The sequence below is a fragment of the Dioszegia hungarica genome (assembly GCF_025882075.1).
Source record: "Dioszegia hungarica strain PDD-24b-2 chromosome Unknown MKK02contig_6, whole genome shotgun sequence".
Lineage (NCBI taxonomy): Eukaryota > Fungi > Basidiomycota > Tremellomycetes > Tremellales > Bulleribasidiaceae > Dioszegia > Dioszegia hungarica.
In genome coordinates, this window is record NW_026515768.1 from 2,052,481 (window position 1) to 2,072,847 (window position 20,367).

The following is a 20,367-nucleotide window of genomic DNA, read 5'->3' on the forward strand; positions in this document are numbered from 1 at the left end:
CGCTACACAAGGCCTCGTACCTGCTGAAAACTCATCCTGGCCGTCAACGCGAACGAGCCTGGCTCAGCAGTACTGTTTCCAGCTCTCCTAGCCGCATGGGGATCCCATCTCAAACAGAGTCGTCCCCAAAGTCCACGTCACTGGTCTCTTCAACAAGGATTTCGTCGTCACTGTCTGGCGTTGCCGCAAGATCTGCCCAGGCGATAGGACCTATCCAGCGGCGGAAAGTCAACTCTGTCTCCTCAAGTGCAGCGCGCAGGAATGCCGCACGTTCAGGTGCAGGTGACAGGATGCCGGTCTCCAGGTTGACGGTCGCACGCCCCATGGTATCGACCATCTTATTGAGGTGCGCTGTTGTAGACCTGAGAAACAAAATCAGCCATTCACGGTCGGACGGCTCACAAGATAGATCGTGACTCACTTGAGACGGTTCAACGCAAAGAGCTTTTGCTGCTCCGTCCGGCTTGTTGGCCACAGGCTGTCCACTGCCCTGTGAACGTGCGAACCTATTGGCATCGGACACAAGTTTTGAGCCGTTCCAATTGCCTGAATCAATCCCTGCCGATACGTATCCACTGTGCACCGCGCGATGCTCAGCGATCTGCTATCATCAGCGATCGAGTGGTCCCTATCTTGGTTAGAAGGCTGAAAGAAGGTCAATGCACAAATCTCGATCACCTCTCCCCCAGTCCTCGCCAAGCAGCCTCGACACCACATACCGAAAGCCAAACAACTCTTCAGTCGCCTTGGATATTAGATCCTCTGCAATCACAGTGCCAAATACCATCTTGTCTGGGACCCAGCTCTCTTCTTGATCGTGCGAGAGCCCACTGTGCGGACCTTTCATGTATCGCAGGACAACGTTGGCGCCATCATCGTGATAGATCGACGCGAATTTTCGCTCCACCTGTGCCTCTGGCACTCCTCCGTCAGAACTGCGAGCGTCGCAGGAGACTCTGCTCGACGATGTCGGGGATTGCCCCCAGCACGAATGATGAACGGCCGCTTGCAGCGGGCGGGGGAGGGTGAAGGCGAGTGACTTGGAAATCTCTGCAGGCAGCGTTGCTATCAATACTGCGGGCCGACCGTGTGCAAACAGAACGCACGATCTTTGTAGGCGTCCGATTGCGTTGGTATACTCCAGGAGATCCTGCGGGAGCCCGATCTTTGTGTACCCGATCCACCGGCCCTCCGAATCTGTGTGTTGTGGCTCTGTCTTATCGCTCTGCTCATCTCATCCCAGCTCGTTCCGAGCGGCATCGAGGGTCTTGTCCATGTCTGACAGTGCGTCGAGGTCGTCATTGTGAGGGAGCAAACCCACATCCTTCTCCTCGAGCCAGCTGTCTGCATCGTTGGTATATGCGTTTTGAGCACTCTCTGCGATGGCGTTCGTCAACTTCTGCCACGGCTCAAAGGCCTGCAGCTGATCGATGGTAAGGGCAGCTTCCGGCGCCTTCCAAGCCTGCTCTAGCCCTTCGATGACAGCGTCGAAGAGGTGGTCATGTGCGTGCCTGACGGACCGCCGCAAGTCTTTGAGAAGGGCCGCAGCTTTTTCGAATTCGATGACTCGCTCCGAGGCGCCAGAACTGGCCAACCGGTCGAGGCAGTCTTTTGCCAAAAAGGGCAGGATGGATGGGAAGACAGGCCTGGAAGAGGTGTCAGCGTCATTTTCTTCATCAGTAGCTGTGAAACTACCAGCTGATAGCAAGATGATGAGCGAAGCTGCATAGCGACTCACTCGCCCTCAGGGAACTCAGTGGCCGTTGATGGGTATAGATCCCCCCTCAGTAAGGCCTCCTTCATGCCTGTCACATAGTCTGTATCGGTAAGGGATGCGCGCTCGTCGGACATCTGGCAATGTGCAGGTGGTTGAGTTCAAATATCTGCTGGGAATTGCAGTGAATGGCGGTGAGGGGAGGACAGAGGAATCGTAGGTCGAGAGTCTCTGTCATTGAAGTACGTACATGGCAACGACCACGAGGCTCTATCCTTTCATACTTATCAGCGCACACCATTAGGTCTCAGCAACCCTTTGTTTTGTGCCCCCTGAACCCTCACCTTGCCTTATCAGGTTTGAGGTAGAGCTACCAGAAAGCACCATTTCTGCGTGGGCCGTGATTACTGGTCGGGTCTGGTAGACTGGTCTCAAGCCTGGTGACTATAATGTGGAGGTCAAGTCCGCCTGCTCAGGTGTCTGACAGGGCAGCGCAGCGCTCTTGCTCCAGCTCGTCGGAATGTGGCCGGCACCTGATCATCCACTTTACTCCGTCCTCAGTGCGGGACTCTAGGACCTTGCAGTACTGAGATCACCGCAAGCCCTGAGGCAGATTGGCCTGCAGCTTTTCGGGCCCTCCACATAAGCTGCCACTCTCGATGACGCGTCGCCGCCACTCTCCGCCACTCACAAGCAACGCCCATGAGCATCAACACACTATACCACCTTTGTACTTCACTCACCAACTCACACAGGTCGTGGCACAGCTCATACTTTACCCATAGCTTATAAGGAGCTCTCGTAATCACTTGGAAGTAACGACGGATCATGGCGGAAGGAACAGCAAAGACGGGCGAGGAGATCACGATGTAGGTCGACCTCCACCGACTTGCCTTTCCTTATCGCAACTAGCGATCAGGCGGGCTTACATGCTGGCGCTGCAAAAACGGTCATGTGGATGGCAGCTGATACAGTAGCAACGTCAAGGGTCCCTCCGAGCTCAAGATCCAGATCACTATCGCTCCGTCCAAGCTCGTCGGCGAGCTGAAGGAGGCGATTGCGAGCAAGAGTGATGTGGAGAAGGAACGGCAGAGGTTGATCTACTCTGGTACGCCGGCTCGGCAGAAGACCATGTGCGACTTTATAGCTGACAGGGGTAGGTAAGGTATTGAAGGATGAAGAGTCAATATCGGCGTACAAGATCCAGGTCAGTACCATTCGTAATATCGCCGTCGGCTTCAACAGCTGCTTGGATTTCAAGTCTGTCGTAGACAGACCTATCGCTGACCTGCTAGACTGGACACACGATACACATGGTCAAAGGCGCCGCTAAGACTGCTGCCGCCCCCGCCGCAGCATCAGGTTCGGCAGGAGCTACCGGTCAGCGATTGCCTCAGATGGGTACGGGGCTGAACGTCGCTGGAAACCCTGTCGATAACGTGGAGAACATTCATCATGTGAGCTCAGCATCCCTGGTCAACCGCGAAGGGACTCGAGCTGACGATTAGGGTCTGGCTGGCTTCAACCCCTTTGCTGGGATGGAGGGTATCAATAACTTGAACGACCCCAATGCGGTAGGTCGCTTCGCTCTGGACTTGAGGTTCGAGCTCATAGCTGACAACCCCTAGATGGCGAGCATGATGCAGAGTCCGGACTTCCTGCGGTCTATGTCGGATATGATGTCCCGCCCCGAAGTTGTCGACCAGGTAAGCTGGCGTGTCACCGAGAGCGCGGCGGCCAACATAGCTGACATGACTAGATCATTTCAGCCAACCCCCAACTTGCTGGGATGGGTCCCCAGATCCGAGAGATGATGAACAACCCGATGGTCCGGCAAATGATGAGTAACCCCGACTCCTTACGCATGGTGAGCTAGGAGCCATGCACTAGGTGGCAGGAGCAATAGCTGACTTTCCAGATGATGCAGATGCAAGCGGCAATGGAGAATGGCGGGGGTGGTATGGGAGGCATGGGAGGTATGGGCGGGATGGGTGGACTCGCAGCACTTATGGGCGGTCAATCAGGCGCAGCGGGTGCTGGTGCCGGCGTAGGAGCAGGCGGAGCGGCCGCACCTACCGATCCCTTCCCGAACCTCTTCGCACCGCAAGCTGGCGGTGCAGCAGCCGGTGGGGCACCAGCGACTGGCGCGGCGGGCGGAGCAGCTGCTAATCCTTTGGCGGCGCTCTTTGGACCTGGCGGGGGAATGGGCGGTATGGGAGGGTTCGGCGGAGCAAGAGGTGCAGGCGCGGGAGCTGGTGCTGGCGCTGGCCAAAACCCGTTCGGCGGATTCGACCCGGCGATGTTGCGGATGCTCGGTGGGGGTGCGGGCGGGATGGGTGGGATGGGCGGAATGGGCGGTTTTGGAGGAGCGCCGGCTGCGCCAAGGGATGATCGGCCGCCAGAGGAGATTTACCAGACTCAGCTGGGACAGTTGAACGCTATGGTGAGCTGGCTTCCTGCTTGAGCAGACCGCTGAGGTGCAAGAGCAGCTAGCTGACCTGACAGGGCCTATGGGACGCGCAGAAGAACATTACGGCTTTGAGGCGGACGGGCGGGAACGTGGAAGCTGCGATTGAGCTGATCTTTTCCGGTCAGCTCGGATGAGTGATCGGCCAAGGAGATGCATGTGGATTGTACCGTTGTCTAGCCCTTGACTGAGACTACTGACTCGCTGAGCCATACAATGGGCCTACTGACCCTCTCTCACGGCCACCGCGCTTGAAAGCTGAGCATCAACCAGTAACCAGCTCGGCGTGTAGTATATGACACATAACGTGCAAAAGAAGCAAGACCATGCATGATTGCGCCCAAACTCAAAACCATCTAGTCGTCTAATCCTCAATGCCCCTGTGCTTGGGCTTTGGCGCATTCCCCGCCGCCGCCGCCACCCAGTACGTCCCCCCCGGGAACGCAAACTCCTTCATGGACTCTTCGAACATCTCGATAGAGTAGCCCTCCTTGGGGTCCAGGGGGACATTGTACCGGCCCTGAGGGTTGATGGAGCAGGGGTATTTGAAGTGCTCGTGCAAGTGGCTGCTTGTCAGCGGGGCCCTGTTTGAGTGACATAGGGGAAAGACTCACTCGACAAACTCGAGGACATTCCGGGTCATATCCCCTGAAATGGCGATGTAGTCGATGAGGGAGAGGTGGATGACATATTCGCAGAGACCGACACCGCCGGCGTGGGGGCAGACGGGCTTGCCGAACTTGGCGGACATGAGCATAATGGCTAGGAGCTGTCTTGTCAGCGTATGCTTCTCGACAGCAGGATTATGAGCTCACCTCGTTGATGCCGGAGACCCGACATGAGTCGATCTGGGTAACATCGATGGCGTCAAGCTGGAGAAGCTGCTTGAAGACCATCTATACCGTCAGCTTTTGGTCAAGGGGCAAGAAGCGGCCTCAATCTTACCCGGTTATGAGCGTGCTCTCCAGTCGCCACACCGATGTTGAGCGGCTTGAGCGCCTTCCTGATCGCCGCGTGTCCGACGGCATCATCAGGAGCGGTAGGTTCCTCGATGAACCACACCTTGAGCGGCTCGAGCTTCTTCATGTATTCTATGGCCTGTGGGACGTCCCAAACCTCTGCGATGTGTCAGCTGATGGCCCACTATCAGGAGGCCTCGAAGCTGATGGGGGACGTACGGTTGGCATCCACCATCAGGACACAGCCTGTTGGGCCGGCGTTCTTCCCTTGGATGGTGGCGGGATCAATCTTGCGGCCAGCGGGCATATTTGCGGGATCGTCAATGATGGAGCGGATGAGACGGCCTCGGCGGAGATCGTCCTCGACGTCGGCACCGACCTTGAGCTGGGAGTGTCAGCTAAGCAGACGTAAATGATGACTAGCCAGCTTACCTTGAAGTGGTTGAAGCCCTGGTTGAGCGCCTCTTTGGTCAGACGGCGGACCTTCTCGTCCGAGTATCCTGTACGAGTGAGCTTCTATAATCTCTCCGTGTACCATTCAGCTCACCGAGCCAACCAACAGAAGTGGTGTAAGCGGGGTACCCGATCTTCTTGACCTCCTCTTCCCGCTGCTTCTTACCCGCCTCCTTCTCCTTGAGCATCTTGAGCGCCTCTTCTGGTGTGAGTGCGTCGGTGATGTAACGGAAAGCAGCGGCTTTGACCATCCTGTGTTGTCAGTCTGTAATTTCACAAAGCCAGGAACTCTTAAGCTCACTCTTCAGGCGTAAAGTCGACGATTAGCTTCCACAGGGGCTTTCCACGCGCCTTGGCGAACATGTCCCAAACGGCATTGTTGACGGCGGCGGTAGCGAGGTGGATGACACCCTTCTCTGGGCCGAGCCATCGGTGCTGGGGGTCTCCGACCACTGTGCTGATCAGCTTTTACCCTCGCAGCGAGATTATCCGTGCGGAGAACTCTAGCTCACAGAAGGTCCAGAACGCGCCGATATCGCCAAAGATCGTCTCGACCTCCATGCCGACTATCCGGTTCGCGACCGCCTCGATGGCGTACATAACAATGTCGTTACCACGACCAATGGCTGGCGTATATCAGCTTCTGCTTTGCGCACGGAGAGAGCAGAGAATAGCTCACTGAATGTCATTCCCTGCCCCTTGAGGTCGCCATCCGTGTGGATCTCAATGTAGGCTGCGGAGTAGTCACACTCCTTATTCATGGCATCTAGCTCGTCAGTACGCTGGCTACAGCATGTCTGCCTGTGGACTCACCGGTTCCATCACCGCTAACGTTCTGAAAATCAGCTTCTCGCAGGGGACCTTGTCAGCGTCCTAGGAAGCTTACGGTGGGAAAGCGGATATCTGAGCTTGATCAGCTTGATCCTTGAATGTGTACAACTCCAAGGCTAGCTCCCAAGGCTGTACAACCAGGGTACATCGGAGTGGAGTAGCGCAGGACACGAGCGCTGAGCGAGGGGAGCAGGAGAACTCACCATGGACGGAGAAGCCTGTGATCTTGGAGCCGGTCATTTCCGGGGAGTATCTACCTGGAGATGCTGTTATGAAGAGTAGAGTATGAGGAGTATGTGATTAAGTGATGTGATCGCGTTGATGCTTTATAAACTTGCGTCGAGACCCACTCTGGCCCACTTGCGCGAACAAATCAGGCCGGCGCGGTCGGGCCGGAGTTGCCGCCGGCCCGGGCGCGGTATCAGCCGGCACTTACCGCTCGAGAAGGTGCCACGTCATGCGCCATTCTCGGCATCACTGAGCTATGGATCGCGGTATACAAGCTGGTATGCATGGTGCATCCTGGGCTATCGGCTTGACCAGTCACATGGACACTCAGGAGCAGAACTGGTCAGAGAGGGTCAGAGGCAGACATTGGTGATATCGTCGGCCAAGACTGAAACTGCGTTGAGTCCTCTTACCCCGTGTGTTTCAGGGGGATATGCGGTAAATTGCCCTAACCGGCAAGGAGCGTATGACGTAAATCTTGTCAAGAGGTAACCAAAAGGCGCTCTTTGTTCTTTGATCAGTACAAAAGGCTCTCTTGCTCAGCTCTCCCGAAGCTCGTGGGGACTCTCCTGCCGATTATGGTACGATCGATGCCGCATATGGAGATGGCCGAAAGCCTTTTGTCCGAGCTATCGAGGCCGAGGCGAACGAGGCGCAAGCGCAAGGAGGAGGAAGAGTGGCAGCGAAAGTATGCAGTGATCTTGGACAGCTTACTATACTTCACTAACGCTAGAAGCGCAGCTCTTGCTACTCTGACATCTAGATCATCTCTTGACCATATCAGACCTCCACTTTTGTACCGACGCACGAAAGGAGGCCTCGAGGTTGAAAGAAGATCTACCGAAAAAAGATGTCGCACACATCTCCTCCTCGTACCGGCTCGGCTTCTATCCCTCCGCCATCCACTCCTCCACAACTGCTTCGCGACCTCTCATACTCGGGGCGGACACCATCGCCAGCGCTCAATCGTCCTCGGTCCAACTCCCGCCCATCGACACCGGAGTCCCGCTACCCACCCCTCTCGAGGTTGATCCACCAGTCTCCCAGCTCTCTCCGGCAAGAGATCGGCCGGACGTATCCAGTCACTAGCAATCACGCTCGCACAGCCTCGGTCTCGACCACTGCCCAGGCCATCAATACCGCCATCCCCTCTACCCCTCCCCAGACGTTCAACCCTTACTCCACTCCGCCCACCTCTTACAATGCGAGGTTGAACGAGGTCGTCGAGCTCCGCAACCTCACTCCTACGTCCACGCCCAACCTCACCCCCTCTCGGCAGAAGAAGGAGTCGCCCTTTCATGATCGCCACTCGATCACGGTGGACACGGAGACCCTTGGCGAAGTCGATCAGGCGAGTCATTACGGGCATCAACGTACTATGCCGGGTTACTACTTTGGCGGGATGGGACAGGATCGGGGAGACTACAAGGAGGAGCTAGATTTCGGTGGCGACCTGGAGGAACCGGCCTATATTTCGGAGAAGAGGCGGTCGCTGTACCCACAATCTATGGTCATACCCATATCCACCATCCATGACCATCCGGACCTCTTTCCCGTCGATACCCCGGCGGCTCCCCCTATCACACCGCTACGCTCCGGAACCCCTCCCGTCGTGCCCCACTTTCGAGCTCTCTTCTCCCTCTCGTCCCGCCGCGACTTAATCCTCATCCTCGTTCCCGGTATCGTCCTCGCCATCGCTTCGTCGCTTACTCCTCCCTTCATGTCCCAGACCATCGGTGACGCGTTCCAAATCATGGCCGCTTACCCACTCCTCACCGGAACGGCGACTCAAGCGCAGCGAGATGCGCTCTTGAGCGGCGTCAGAGACAAGACGGTGCTCCTGGCTGCGGCAGGATTGTATGCGGTGGTCATCAATTATGCGAAGACCGTGGTCTGGCAATGGCACGGGGAGACGATCGCGGGGCGGCTGAGACAGAAGGTATTTGAAGGGGTGCAGGTCAAGCGGATGGAGTGGTTTGACCTGGGGATGGGGATGAGGGAAGATGATCTGGCAGAGGGCGAGTCGATCGGCGCAGGAGGATTGATGGCCAAGTTCACCAAGTGAGTAGTCCAGAAGGCCGTCGGATACTGAGCTGACGAGGCAGGGAAACGGATGATGTTCGGACTGGGACATCCCAGATGATGGGCAACTTCTTCCAATACTTCTTCGCCTTCATCTTTTGTTTCGGTCTCGCCCTCTACCGCGCTCCAGTCCTCGCGCTTGTATCCCTCTCCACCATCCCCCTCGTCATCATCCTCCAAATCGCTACCCAAATCTTTGCCGGTCCTCTCTACGCAGGTGAACGCCGCGCGTTCGCCGAAGCATCCACGGACGTCGAGCGGTCGACCAACGCCATTGCTACGGTCAAGGCGCACAACGCCCAAGGCGCCGAGTCGGCGAGATTCGACCGGATCGTGGAGCGCGTCAAGGCGATTCTGGTCAAGCAGGCGTTGCTATGGGGGTTCAGTCTGTCGATGACGGACTTCCTCATCATGGGTACCTTTGTCTCGGGCTTCTGGTACGGCGCCAAGGTGGTCCGAGACGGCACAACCTCGAGCGGATCGGTCATGACCGTCTTTTGGGCGGCCCTCCTCGCCGCGTCGTATCTCCAGCAGACCGTCCCCTGCTTGACCCTCTTGACCAAGGCGAAGATGTCCATGGCGTCCCTTCTCACCGTCGTCCAGGACTATCCCGCTCGGAAACGCCCCACCAGCGCCTTCTCACCCGCCACCACGCCCACCCATCCCTCCTTTACGGCCAAGTCCCGCCCTACCAGTATGGCCAAGATCCGCCCTCAGCGGTGTCATGGCGAGTTCAACCTACGCTCCATCTCCTTTGCATACCCCTCCCGCCCAGACAGCCTCGTCCTGCGGGACATCACTCTCTTTATCCCTCCTGGCGAAACCACCTTTGTTGTCGGCGGGTCCGGATCCGGTAAATCCACCATCGCTCAGCTCCTTCTCCGCCTGTACGACCCGGAGGGAGGCGATATCACGCTCGACAATCAGTCTTTCGCCTACCTTGACGAAAGCTATACCGGGGAACACATCGCGGCGGTCCAACAAGGGTGTATCCTGTTTGACATGTCGGTGCATGACAACGTCTCGCTGGGACTGGCGGGTGCGGCAGTGAGCGGGAAGGGGGAAGTGAAGCGGCCAAAAGATGTGACCAGGCAAGAGGTGGTACAGGCCTGTCGGACGGCGATGATCCATGACTTCATCATGTCGTTGCCGGAGGGGTATGAGACCAAGCTCGGGACGGGCGGGAGTAGCCTGAGTGGTGGTCAGCGTCAGAGGATGGCAATAGCGCGAGCAGTCATCAGGGATCCTACGGTGCTCATACTGGGTAAGTCCGTCGTCGCCAGTGTTCGGTCCTCGCTAACGTTGTAGATGAGGCTACATCCGCTCTCGACGCCTCCTCCCGGGTTGCCGTCTTTGAAAACATCAAAGCATGGCGCCGAAACCGGACCACCATCGTCATCACGCACGATCTGTCCCAGATTGTCTCGGATGACTTTGTGTACGTCATGAAGGACGGGATCGTTGCTGAGCAGGGGTTCCGCTCGGACCTCATGCGCCAGACGCCCATGCACGGTGCCGAGCTGGGGACATTTGCGGGTATGGCGGCTGAGCAGGCGATCGAGCCTTTGCCGCCAAAGGTGCTCGATGAGGATATGGACGAGGGGATGGCGGAGGAGATTCTGGAGTACGAGGAGCGAATGACATCTCGCCCCGGTAGTGTCATGCGGGCGGGCACACCGAGTCTGCTCGGCCGGCCGCAGAGTCTCGCGTACTTTGACATCTTGGACGAGTACTCGCGAGGGGCGCGTTTCTCGACGCTGGACCGGGGAACAAAGCGGATGTCGACGGCGCCTCGGCCCCGGCCAATGTCGACTGCTCAGAAGCGCCTTTCTTGGGCGCCAGAGGAGCTCCATCGGCCAGGCAGTCGGACGTCCCTGGTCTATGCCCAAGGCGGCAGTGTCGTTGGAAGTCGGGCGAGCTTCATGCCTCCTTCCAGGCCCGGCAGCCGGATGAGCCGGCAAGGCAGCTTCGAGGGGACGCCATACTCTACCGCGCGGAAGAGTATGGTCCATACATCTCCGGCAGTCCGGGCGAGTCAACGCTACACTACCTGGATGCAGAAGCCGCCTTCCTCTTCTGATCTCGACAAGGACGTCAAGTATTCGCCAGACCTCGACATCGTCACTACCCTCCCCAGCGATATGGTGGATCACGAGCAAGACCACCTCGGACCCACGCCCGGTATATTCCGTATCCTCATCTCCAACCTCCCCCTCATGCCCCGCAAGTGGCTCTTCGTCCTCGGTCTCCTCGGCTCGCTCGCACACGGTGTCTCCACCCCCATCTGGTCGAGCTACCTCACGAAACTGATGCAAATCGTCGCTGGTGGCGGTATCGACCCATCCCTCACGACTACGGCCCTCACCGTACTCGCCATCTCGGCCGCTCAGGCCTTGGCCAACTATGCCCAAGTCGCGGCCCTCCAGTCTGTCTCTGCACACTGGAGCGCCAATATCCGGTCGGCGGCGTACGCCCGAGTCCTGGCGCAAGACAAGGCGTTCTTTGATCTGCCGTACAACTCGCCCTCGCAGCTCGTCCAGCACCTCATCAAGGATGCGGACGACATGCGCATGCTCGTCTCGCAGATAGCGGGCAAGTTTGTCGTGTTCGTCAGCATGATCAGCCTCGGTCTGATCTGGGCGATGGTGGTACAGTGGAAGTTGACGCTGGTGGGGCTGGCAATCGCGCCGGTGTACGGCGGGATTGTGGTGGTGAATGAGATATTGGTGGGGAGGGCAGAGTCGACCAACAAGTTGACGAGGGATAGGGTGGCTAAGCTGTTCTACGAGGTGAGCTAACGCGTTCCCTCTTTTGCTTTGCGGATCGAGCTGACTCGACAGAGCGTATCCAGCATCCGGGGCATTCGAGCGATGGGTCTCGAAAGCGTCTTCCGCGAGAAGTTTGCAGAGCAGGCGATGGCCGCCGAGCAGACCGGGAAGAAGACGGGCTGGTTTGTCGCTATTGGAGAGTCAGCCAGTGCCGCTCTGCCGCTAGTAGCTATGGGTGAGCTCTGCTTTCCCCGGTGTTTCATCGAGGCTCCCAGCTGACAGCTCAGCTCTGCTCAACTTTGTCGGTTGCCTCTTCATGCTCAGCAATATCATGAACTACTCGGACATGTTGATGGTCTTCAACCTTGTTCTCTTCTCCCTCACTTTCGGTAGCCAGGCTTTGGACTTCAGTGAGTCCAGATCAGCTAGTCTTTGCGCCAGCTTATACCAGCTAATCACCAGTCCCCATGATGGCCAAAGTCAAAGTAGCCGCTCGAGACTTCAACCGGCTCTACAACCTCTCTATCACTACCACCACCGAATCATCCGGCTCGCTCCGCTTCCCCATCTCCGGCTCTCTCCAATTTGACTCTGTTTCCTTCACCTACCCCTCCCGCCCCGACGTCCGCGTCCTCCAGGGCATATCTTTCCGCCTCGACCCCGGAGAATGCGTCGCCATCGTCGGTCCATCTGGCTCTGGCAAGTCCACCATCGCTGCCCTCCTGCAACGGCTATACGAGCCCACCGCCGGCCAGATTCGGATGGACCGCCATGATCTCGCATCGGCAGATATCAAATGGCTTCGAAACCATGTTGCCGTCGTCTCTCAATCGGCCAACCTGTTCGACTCGTCCGTCTCGGACAATATCGCGTACGGGCTCGAGATACCCATTGGCGAGATCCACCGGGCGGCCAAGGCGGCAAACATACACGACTTTATCATGTCCCTCCCAGAGGGGTATGATACGAATCTCGGGGAGAATGCGAGTCTGATCTCGGGCGGCCAGGCGCAGAGATTGCAAATTGCCAGGGCGCTCGTGAGGAGGAGCAGTATGCTCATCTTGGATGAAGCGACGAGTGCGCTGGATGTAGATAATCAGCGGGCGATCTTGGATACCATCGTCAAGATCAAGGACGTGAGTCATCTCTGCACTACTTGGGTAATAAGAGCTGATGATGCAGACCCGTACGACTATCTTCATCACGCACTCGGTGGAAGCCATGAAGCGATGCGACCGTATCATCTGCCTCGATGATGGCCGGGTCGCGGAGGATGGGCCGTTCGAGGAGCTCGTAGCGAAGGGAGGGGTGTTTGCGCAGTTGATGAAGATGGGCGAGTGGGAGTAGGTTTTTGGGCTTGTTGTGTCGGTATCACATTTGTCAGCTTGTATCTGTAAGATATCTAGATGTATCTCCCATCTCTCTGCAGCGAGGTGACATCATCTGCCAGCCACCAAGTCCGCTTGAATGACGGTGGTGAGACCCGTAGAGAACGATGACGCGTTTTAGTATGCGCCGACCTGCCCCTGCGGGAGCATCGCCCACTATATAAGCTAACGCTGCGGCGGACTTATCCCGAGCAGTCAACTATCTTGCCTGTCAACTCTACACGGCCCGCTATCAATCGCCCTATCCCAAGTCCAAACCCCCCATCTTGCCATCACTTTACACAGTTTTTGCGCTGAAGTCCCTCGCTGGGCATGCCGTCTACCTCGGAGAACTGGATGACACAACGCAGGATAGAATCCGACGCTATATTGATGTATGTACATGCGTCGTCGAGAGACCTGGCAGCTCTGAGTGAGGCTAATAGATCAGGAACGCGGAGCTTTTCGTGTCCCCAACTGGGCAAATCTCTCCGCCTACGCCCGCTACTCCCGTCGCGTTTGTGTCGTTCCGGACAACTACGAGTACACACCCCACCTTCCCGCCGGATGGGACATCATCACCGCCCGGTGCTTCGTCGTCTACTGCAAGCAAGCCGATATCCAGGCGTGGTGCGTGCAAGAGATGAGTGCGCGCATCTCGAGCCGGACGACCTTCCCCGTTCCTCACGCCGAGATGATGGAAATCGTCATGCGGAACCGGCCGGAGACCTTGGCGATGGCGTACGCCAGGTACGAGCTGTTGGACCGGCGCCCACGCTTCCACCTTCATCTCGCTGCCAAAGCCGAGCTGGATTGGCTTCTCATTGACGACGTGTATGTACCCTCTCCAGTGGAAATTGCGTCTCGGATGATGCCAGAAAGTGGCTGACGTTTTAGGGACTGGCAAGTCTACTACATCGGTGATGCTGGGCAGGAGATCGACGGTCTTGCGGATATCTACACCACTACCGGCGACCCAGTCGTCGACGGCTGCGACCCAGATATCCAGCCGGAGGTGGAGGAGAGGAAGGTGGAGGAGCTGCCTGCGCTCAGGATCAAGAAGCGCAAGTCCGGCGGCAAGAAGAAGGGCAAGGACGAGAAGAAGTCCGAGGCTGACGCAGTGAAAGACGAAGCTGCGCCTGCCGATGGCGCTCATGTAGCTGAGAACTGTGTCGGTCAGTGAAGGGAGCTCTAGTACGGTAGATAAGACCATATTATACTTTGCTGATCGGGATCTGAATGATGGCTGGACAAAGTTTCCTCCTCCTCATTCCTCAAGTGTAATTCGCCGATTTCGCCGAAGGGCTGCTGCTGCTCATTCCCGTGAAGGCTTAGGCGCAACCATTGCATTCAACGCACACACCGACTGAACGAAACCAAATGATACCAAGCAAAGATACGAAAATATGTACAGATCAAGAAACAAGTCCCCCATTCTCTTATCCTCGTCGCCTCACCGCATGGCCGGTGTAGGTGTCATACTCCCCTCTCTAAACCCCAACGCGCTCTTACTCCTCCCGCCAACAGTCCCCGCCCTCTCTTCCGCAGTATACGAGCTGCCATTCAGACTCGTTCCGTCCCCTTCTACATCGCGCCTGCCAAAGAGGGACGCAGCGGTAGGTTTGGCGGTGCTTTTGCGTCGGCTAGCGATGGACCAGGCTCGGACGGAAGGGGTCTGGCTAGCGGGAGTCTGGCTGCGGTCGTTACGCTGGGAGTGATGATGTTTGTGATCGCCGACGAGATGCTTCCCATCGCAGCATGCTGCAGTGTCAGCTGACTAGACTAGCGAGTCTGCTAGGGGGTCAGAAACTCACCTCGGACATTATCCATCCCTTCGTACTCGTCCTGGTCATCGCCCTCTTGCGGATCCACCACGTCATATTCGTCTCTCCCCCTGCTCGACTTATAGTCGCCAGCGAACCGGTGTCCACCTCTCAGCGTATCCGGGACCGCGTGTCGAGCAGTGTATCGCTCCCAGTAATCATACGCTGCCGTACCTGAGCGCTTGCCAAGTGTCGAGGGCGGACGCTGGGACATGGAGCTGGCTGCGCGTGGCGGCTTGGGTGTCATGGACTGGAGGGAGCGGTTGTCGCTTCGGAATGACCGCATTGACATCGGCGATTTTGGCATCGCCGATGGGGTCTTGGGCTGGGTGAAACGGCCTTGTTCATCGACAGGGCCGAGGGGTTGACGGCTGAGAGATGATTGGCGGACGGTAATTTGGGCGATATCGCCGGAGGGAGAGACGCCGTTCTGCTGCTGTAACAAGAATTGGAGAGCCTAAAAGTCAGCTCATGCTCGGAACCTGGTGACCATCCAGCTCACTGAGACCCAAAGATCGTGCCTGTCCTTGTTTGGCGCCGTGAACTGAATCTCCCGTCCGGGGGTAGCAACGATGATGCTCTTGTTATGCAGTCCAGGCGGGAGGGGGTTGCTGTCGTCGATGACTTTGATACTCGAGATGAACACTGAAAGATCAGCTCATCCCATCCAATCCAAAGGTAGCTGACAACTTACCAGACTTGGCCTTGGACTCGCTCGCGACCGAGCTTCCTGGATCCTCCTCACCCCAGTACAATGTCTTGGTGTAGGGATGGATCCAGAAGTATCTCTGGTGCCGATTCCCACTCTGGCCGCGCCCGATGGTCCTTCGGGTGTACTTGAAGAGGTACTCGCCAATCATGGTCTGGGTGATTGCGTGGATAACGGCAGGATCGGTCGTCCCCATACCCTGCTTGCCCTTGGAGGCACCAGGAGGAATGACCGACTCGACGGAAGAGAGTGACGGGTTCCGGTTGAACGCCTCCGAGAAGCTGGATGTAGCAGAATGCCGCCCCGAGGTAGAGATGACATGTGTTGCGTGCTTTTTGACGGTCTCGCGGGACTTTTGCCAAGCCCGAGAGTCGGCTTTGGGGGTGGATGGCTCGGGATTCCGGAAGCTGCTGGTTGAGGTCTGCCGGGAGATGCTGAGCGGTGGGCCCATGTCGGAAGCGCGGATGGCGGACCCGGCGGAGGTAGGCGCCGGCTTGGACAGGCGCTTCTTAGCCAAAGTGCCACCGGGCGTGGCAGAGCGGGAGACAAAGTCGTTGGGAGGGGGGGACTGAGGGCGGGGCGGGGCTGTCGCCATGGTCTTGGCTATACCGGCTGGAGGAGGACCGGGCGGCGGAGGAGGAAGTGCCATGACGGGCGGGCGGGATAGATCGGGAGAAGTGTGAGCAATAGGAAGACCCTCGATGCTGGCGCCAGAGACCGAGCGGGAGCCGGGGAGACCAGCTTCGTCTTCCCTGCGGCCGAACGTCTCTGCCGAGATGCGCCGGGATTGGGCTGTGGTGGCTGGGGAAGGAGGAGCTTTGAGGAAGTCGTAGTTGGTGCCTTGGGCAATGCGGAACATGCCCAAGTCTGGAGCAGGGGTGATGAGGGATGGGCCGAGAGCGGGGATGGCGTCGGTTTGAACGGATGTGTCATTGTGAGCCGACCGAGTAGCCGGGACGGTGACGATCTTTTCGACGATGCGGTCTACGGGGACTTCGACGATCCGCTCGACGATACGGTCCACCGGGACCTCGACGATGCGCTCGACTTCCCGGATGACCTCGAAGGGGACTTCGACCCGTTTCTCCACCTCCACGATCTTCTCGACCTCCCTGATCACGTCCACAGGGACTTCCACCCGCTTCTCGACCTCCACGATTCTTTCCACCTCCCTGATCACCTCCACGGGCACTTCGACCCGCTTCTCGACCTCCCTGATCACCTCGACCGGCACCTCGACGCGCTTCTCCACTTCGACAATCTTCTCGACCTCCTTGATCACCTCGATCTCCCGGATGACCTCGACGGGGACTTCTACCCGTTTCTCCACCTCCCTGATCACCTCCACCGGCACTTCCACTCGCTTCTCCACCTCGACAACCTTTTCCACCTCGCGGATGACCTCCACGGGGACTTCCACCCGCTTCTCTACCTCCCTGATCACCTCCACCGGCACTTCGACCCTCTTCTCCACCTCGACAATCTTCTCCACCTCCCTGATCACCTCGACGGGTATCTCGACCCGCTTCTCGACCTCGCGGATGACTTCCACCGGCACTTCCACGCGTACCTCCCTGATCACCTCGACTGGCACTTCCACCACTCTCTCCACAATCTTCTCCACCTCGACAGGGCGTTCCACCACCCGCTCGACCTCCCGGTCGACATGTACGACCCGATCGACCGGTTTGTCAACGTGGACAATCCGCTCGATCTCCCTGTCGACGTGTACGATCCGGTCGACCGGCTTTTCGACGATCCGCTCAACGTCCCGATCGACGTAAACGATCCGGTCGACCGGCTTTTCGACCTCGACGGTCCGCTCAACGTCCCGGTCGACATACACGATCTTCTCGACGGGCCTTTCGACCTCGACCGTCCGGACGACCTCGAACGGTACGGGCACTTCGACGCGCTTTTCGACTTCGACGATGCGCTCGACGATGCGGTCGACCGGGACTTCGACGCGTTTCTCGACTTCCCGGATGACCTCGACCGGTACTTCTACCCGCTTCTCCACCTCGACGATCTTCTCCACCTCCTTGATGACCTCCACTGGCACCTCGACTCGCTTCTCCACCTCCCTGATGACTTCCACGGGTACTTCGACCCTCTTCTCGACAATCTTCTCCACCTCCCTTATCACCTCGACGGGTACTCCGACCCTCTTCTCCACTTCCACGATCTTTTCCACCTCCCTTATAACTTCCACCGGCACCTCAACCCTCTTCTCGACCTCGACTATCTTCTCCACCTCCCTTATGACTTCCACGGGGATTTCGACCCGCTTCTCCACTTCCACAATCTTCTCCACCTCCCTGATCACCTCAACCGGTACTTCCACCCGTTTCTCAACTTCCACAATCTTCTCCACCTCCCTTATGACTTCCACGGGCACCTCCACCCGTTTTTCGACCTCCCTGATGACCTCCACCGGGACCTCCACAATCTTCTCCACGATCCGGTCAACCGGTACCTCCATGATCCTATCCACCGGTACCTGCACCTCGACGATCCGCTCCACAATCTTCTCCACCTCGACAGTCCTGGGCTGGTTCATACCCTCACGACTCGCCATCCGCCTCGCCATCCAACTATGGTTGGTCGTTCCGGGGGCAAACGAGCTGAGGTTGGAGATGGTACGGGTGCGGTTCTCCCGCTCGTCCTCGTCAGACGACTCGCCCGCTGAGCTTTCCGCGGCAGTATGCCATTCCTGGCCCGTAGCGTACGCGTCGGCGTCCGTGAGATCCGCATGCGATTGGGACGGGGTGAGTGTACCGACCGATGAGCGCGCATCGGTATAGTGCGCGTCGTCCGTATCCGTTGTCAGCCCGTCCTCGATGGAGGAGGAGCGAGTCATGGTTTCGTACATCCTGCTCGGGGGGAGTTGGGCGTGGGATTTGGTGGGTGTGCGTTCGCCGGCCGAGGGGGATGGAGGGATGTCGGCGGGGAGTTGGGAGAGCTTGGGTGTAGCGAGCTCGGAAATGGTAGAGTCCGTAGGTCGGGTAGTCATGAAGCTTGGTACGCCTGAGGGGAGGTCGAATGAGTCATGAGAAGGGAGGTCAGAATCCGGCATACCCATACCAAGGGCGAGCTCATCCGAGAGTGCGCCCTTGGTGGTGAGGTGGAGACTATCGAGCGAGTCGATTTGCCGCAGGTTGGGGCTGGACGAGAGGGGAGAGTCCATGTTGGCCGTTCCGCGTGTCCGGAGGAGGTCGGGAGTAGCGGACGAGCCAGAGTCGAATGAGTTGTCGCCCGCCGCAGAGAGGCCAGAAGGGGTACGAGTCGACCCGAACTTCCGGCTAATACTGGCGGGTACAGCACGTCCTCTGCCTCGCCGTCCCCGCGCAGACCCCCTGCCGCGATTGGAGACAGGCCCAAAGTCTTCATCCTCGCCGGTACGGACGCCAAACTCGTCCACCGCGCCAGACTTGAGCCGGTCAATCTCCGCCTGAGCCTTTTCGAGGTTGGTCCGCAGCTCGTCGATCTCGTTGACGTACATCTCTCCAAGCGGGGATCGATGATATCCCTTGTCGCTCTTGGACGGGGTCGGATCCGGCGTCCCAAAGTCCGACTCGTACAGCTGGGACGGGGAGAGCGCCTGGTCGTTGGCGTCGAACCCGGGGCGCTTCCGAGGACTGAGTGCGCCTCCGCCAAAGACGTCCTCGTCGTCATCGTCATCCTCCTGCTCACGCCCATTGACGTGGACGGCGGGACTAGCAGACCCGCCCCGAGATGCCCGCGCCCGGACGCCCGAGATGGCCCGCTGACGCTCCCCGTTGAGCTCAGTGAGGAGATCACTCCGCTCCCGCTGCAGACCCGCAGTCGCGCGCCTCGCCTGTGCCATCTCCGTCTCGTGGCGCTGGCGGAGCTCCTCCACCATCTGCGAGTGTTTCTCGGCGTCCGTCTTGTACATCTCCGCTAATTCGCGCGAAGATACGAGCGATTTGCTGAGGCGATTTTGCTCCTGGTTGATTTTTTGGAGCTGTTCAGTGGTTTCCGAGTAGGTGTTGCGAATCTCCTGGAGATTGACCTCGAGATTCCAGTTCTCCTCCTTGTAGCGTTCTTCTCGTCAGCTATAGGTCAAGACAAGAATGAAAGCCAACTCACCGACACTGCTCTCAGTAGATCTCAACGTAGCAAGCAGAACATCCTTCTCAGCTTCGCTACTCTCCTTCTCCTCGAGAGCCTTCTCTACCGCCTTATCCCGCTCGCTCAGCAGAACCTGTAGCCTCCGGACTTCCGCTAGTAGATTTTGACCGATTTCAGTAGCAAAGTCCATATCGAGAGCGCGGTGTTGCTGATTGCGTTGGCGTCGAGTGAGTGTTGAAGATGGTGTGTCTGCCGTTGGCATCTCAAGCTCAAGAATAGAGGGCTATGCTGTCAGCCTAATCTCGTGCTGCACAATGCTGAGCTCACCTTCCCGCTGATCTCTCTCAAGGTATCGTCATTGTCCTTCTCCCACCTCCCCACGGCCATCTCCAGATCCCTCAACCTCCGCTTTGTCCCCTCATCCAGCTCTTCATCCCCCTCGTCGTCCAGATCCTTCATTCGCTCGTTCAGCTCCTGCTGCTGTCTCAGGATCTCTGAGCCCAGCTGTCCAATCATCTGAAGCTGGCTCGCCTTGTGGTCGACCATGGAGGCGAGGTGCGATTTGAGGTGTTCGCCATTGATGGTGCGTGCGGCGGTGGGAGGTGGGGAGGGGGAGCGCGCGATGCTGTTGAGAGAACGAGCGGAGGGGAGGGCAGGAAGAGGCATGGTGAGGTTCGGTCGGGACCGCTGGCGGGACACCGACTTGACCGGGGAGCCGAAGGGGTCCGACATGGTGATTGGAGTTTGAGGGTCGAGCTCTGGGGTGGTCAGCTATGACCTAGGATAGGTGATTCTATACCATATATGACTGACGAGCTTAGGCCTGGTCCAATTGGATGAAAACGGAAGATGAAAGATGCATGCGTGGGGTCTG

The 20,367-nt window shown here is 58.0% G+C and overlaps 6 protein-coding genes across 6 annotated transcripts; 3 read left to right on the forward strand and 3 right to left on the reverse strand.

The window, feature by feature from the left end:
- Window positions 1-417: 417 nt before the first annotated feature.
- Window positions 418-1,851, reverse strand: MKK02DRAFT_31985 (uncharacterized protein; the record flags this gene model as incomplete). The annotated part of the gene is made up of 6 exons (XM_053088418.1): window positions 418-601; window positions 720-792; window positions 841-1,039; window positions 1,107-1,197; window positions 1,284-1,646; window positions 1,739-1,851. The coding sequence occupies 6 exons, from the start codon at window positions 1,849-1,851 to the stop codon at window positions 418-420; spliced, it is 1,023 nt and encodes a 340-aa protein (XP_052948344.1).
- Window positions 1,852-2,542: 691 nt separating this feature from the next.
- Window positions 2,543-4,318, forward strand: MKK02DRAFT_36241 (uncharacterized protein; the record flags this gene model as incomplete). Its single annotated transcript, XM_053089383.1, has 9 exons — window positions 2,543-2,583; window positions 2,692-2,822; window positions 2,875-2,921; window positions 3,010-3,171; window positions 3,223-3,288; window positions 3,343-3,420; window positions 3,474-3,581; window positions 3,633-4,157; window positions 4,220-4,318. The coding sequence occupies 9 exons, from the start codon at window positions 2,543-2,545 to the stop codon at window positions 4,316-4,318; spliced, it is 1,257 nt and encodes a 418-aa protein (XP_052948345.1).
- A 227-nt stretch (window positions 4,319-4,545) lies between these two features.
- Window positions 4,546-6,664, reverse strand: MKK02DRAFT_22853 (putative mandelate racemase/muconate lactonizing enzyme; the record flags this gene model as incomplete). The annotated part of the gene is made up of 13 exons (XM_053086636.1): window positions 4,546-4,747; window positions 4,796-4,950; window positions 4,997-5,077; window positions 5,127-5,299; window positions 5,360-5,525; window positions 5,573-5,640; window positions 5,688-5,845; window positions 5,895-6,045; window positions 6,106-6,219; window positions 6,273-6,359; window positions 6,407-6,428; window positions 6,480-6,496; window positions 6,628-6,664. The coding sequence occupies 13 exons, from the start codon at window positions 6,662-6,664 to the stop codon at window positions 4,546-4,548; spliced, it is 1,431 nt and encodes a 476-aa protein (XP_052948346.1).
- Window positions 6,665-8,030: 1,366 nt separating this feature from the next.
- MKK02DRAFT_36243 (P-loop containing nucleoside triphosphate hydrolase protein) lies at window positions 8,031-12,849 on the forward strand (the record flags this gene model as incomplete). Its single annotated transcript, XM_053089384.1, has 7 exons — window positions 8,031-8,713; window positions 8,758-9,998; window positions 10,043-11,523; window positions 11,575-11,684; window positions 11,743-11,912; window positions 11,965-12,638; window positions 12,685-12,849. 7 exons carry the CDS (start codon window positions 8,031-8,033, stop codon window positions 12,847-12,849), a joined length of 4,524 nt encoding a protein of 1,507 aa, XP_052948347.1.
- Window positions 12,850-13,202: 353 nt separating this feature from the next.
- Window positions 13,203-14,052, forward strand: MKK02DRAFT_42971 (uncharacterized protein; the record flags this gene model as incomplete). The annotated part of the gene is made up of 3 exons (XM_053092223.1): window positions 13,203-13,268; window positions 13,321-13,703; window positions 13,767-14,052. The coding sequence occupies 3 exons, from the start codon at window positions 13,203-13,205 to the stop codon at window positions 14,050-14,052; spliced, it is 735 nt and encodes a 244-aa protein (XP_052948348.1).
- Window positions 14,053-14,322: 270 nt separating this feature from the next.
- MKK02DRAFT_36244 (uncharacterized protein) lies at window positions 14,323-20,225 on the reverse strand (the record flags this gene model as incomplete). The annotated part of the gene is made up of 15 exons (XM_053089385.1): window positions 14,323-14,630; window positions 14,684-15,149; window positions 15,195-15,337; window positions 15,387-16,491; window positions 17,026-17,995; window positions 18,023-18,091; window positions 18,131-18,696; window positions 18,721-18,734; window positions 18,804-18,937; window positions 18,977-19,002; window positions 19,063-19,086; window positions 19,111-19,308; window positions 19,342-19,466; window positions 19,512-19,776; window positions 19,821-20,225. 15 exons carry the CDS (start codon window positions 20,223-20,225, stop codon window positions 14,323-14,325), a joined length of 4,818 nt encoding a protein of 1,605 aa, XP_052948349.1.
- Window positions 20,226-20,367: the final 142 nt, after the last annotated feature.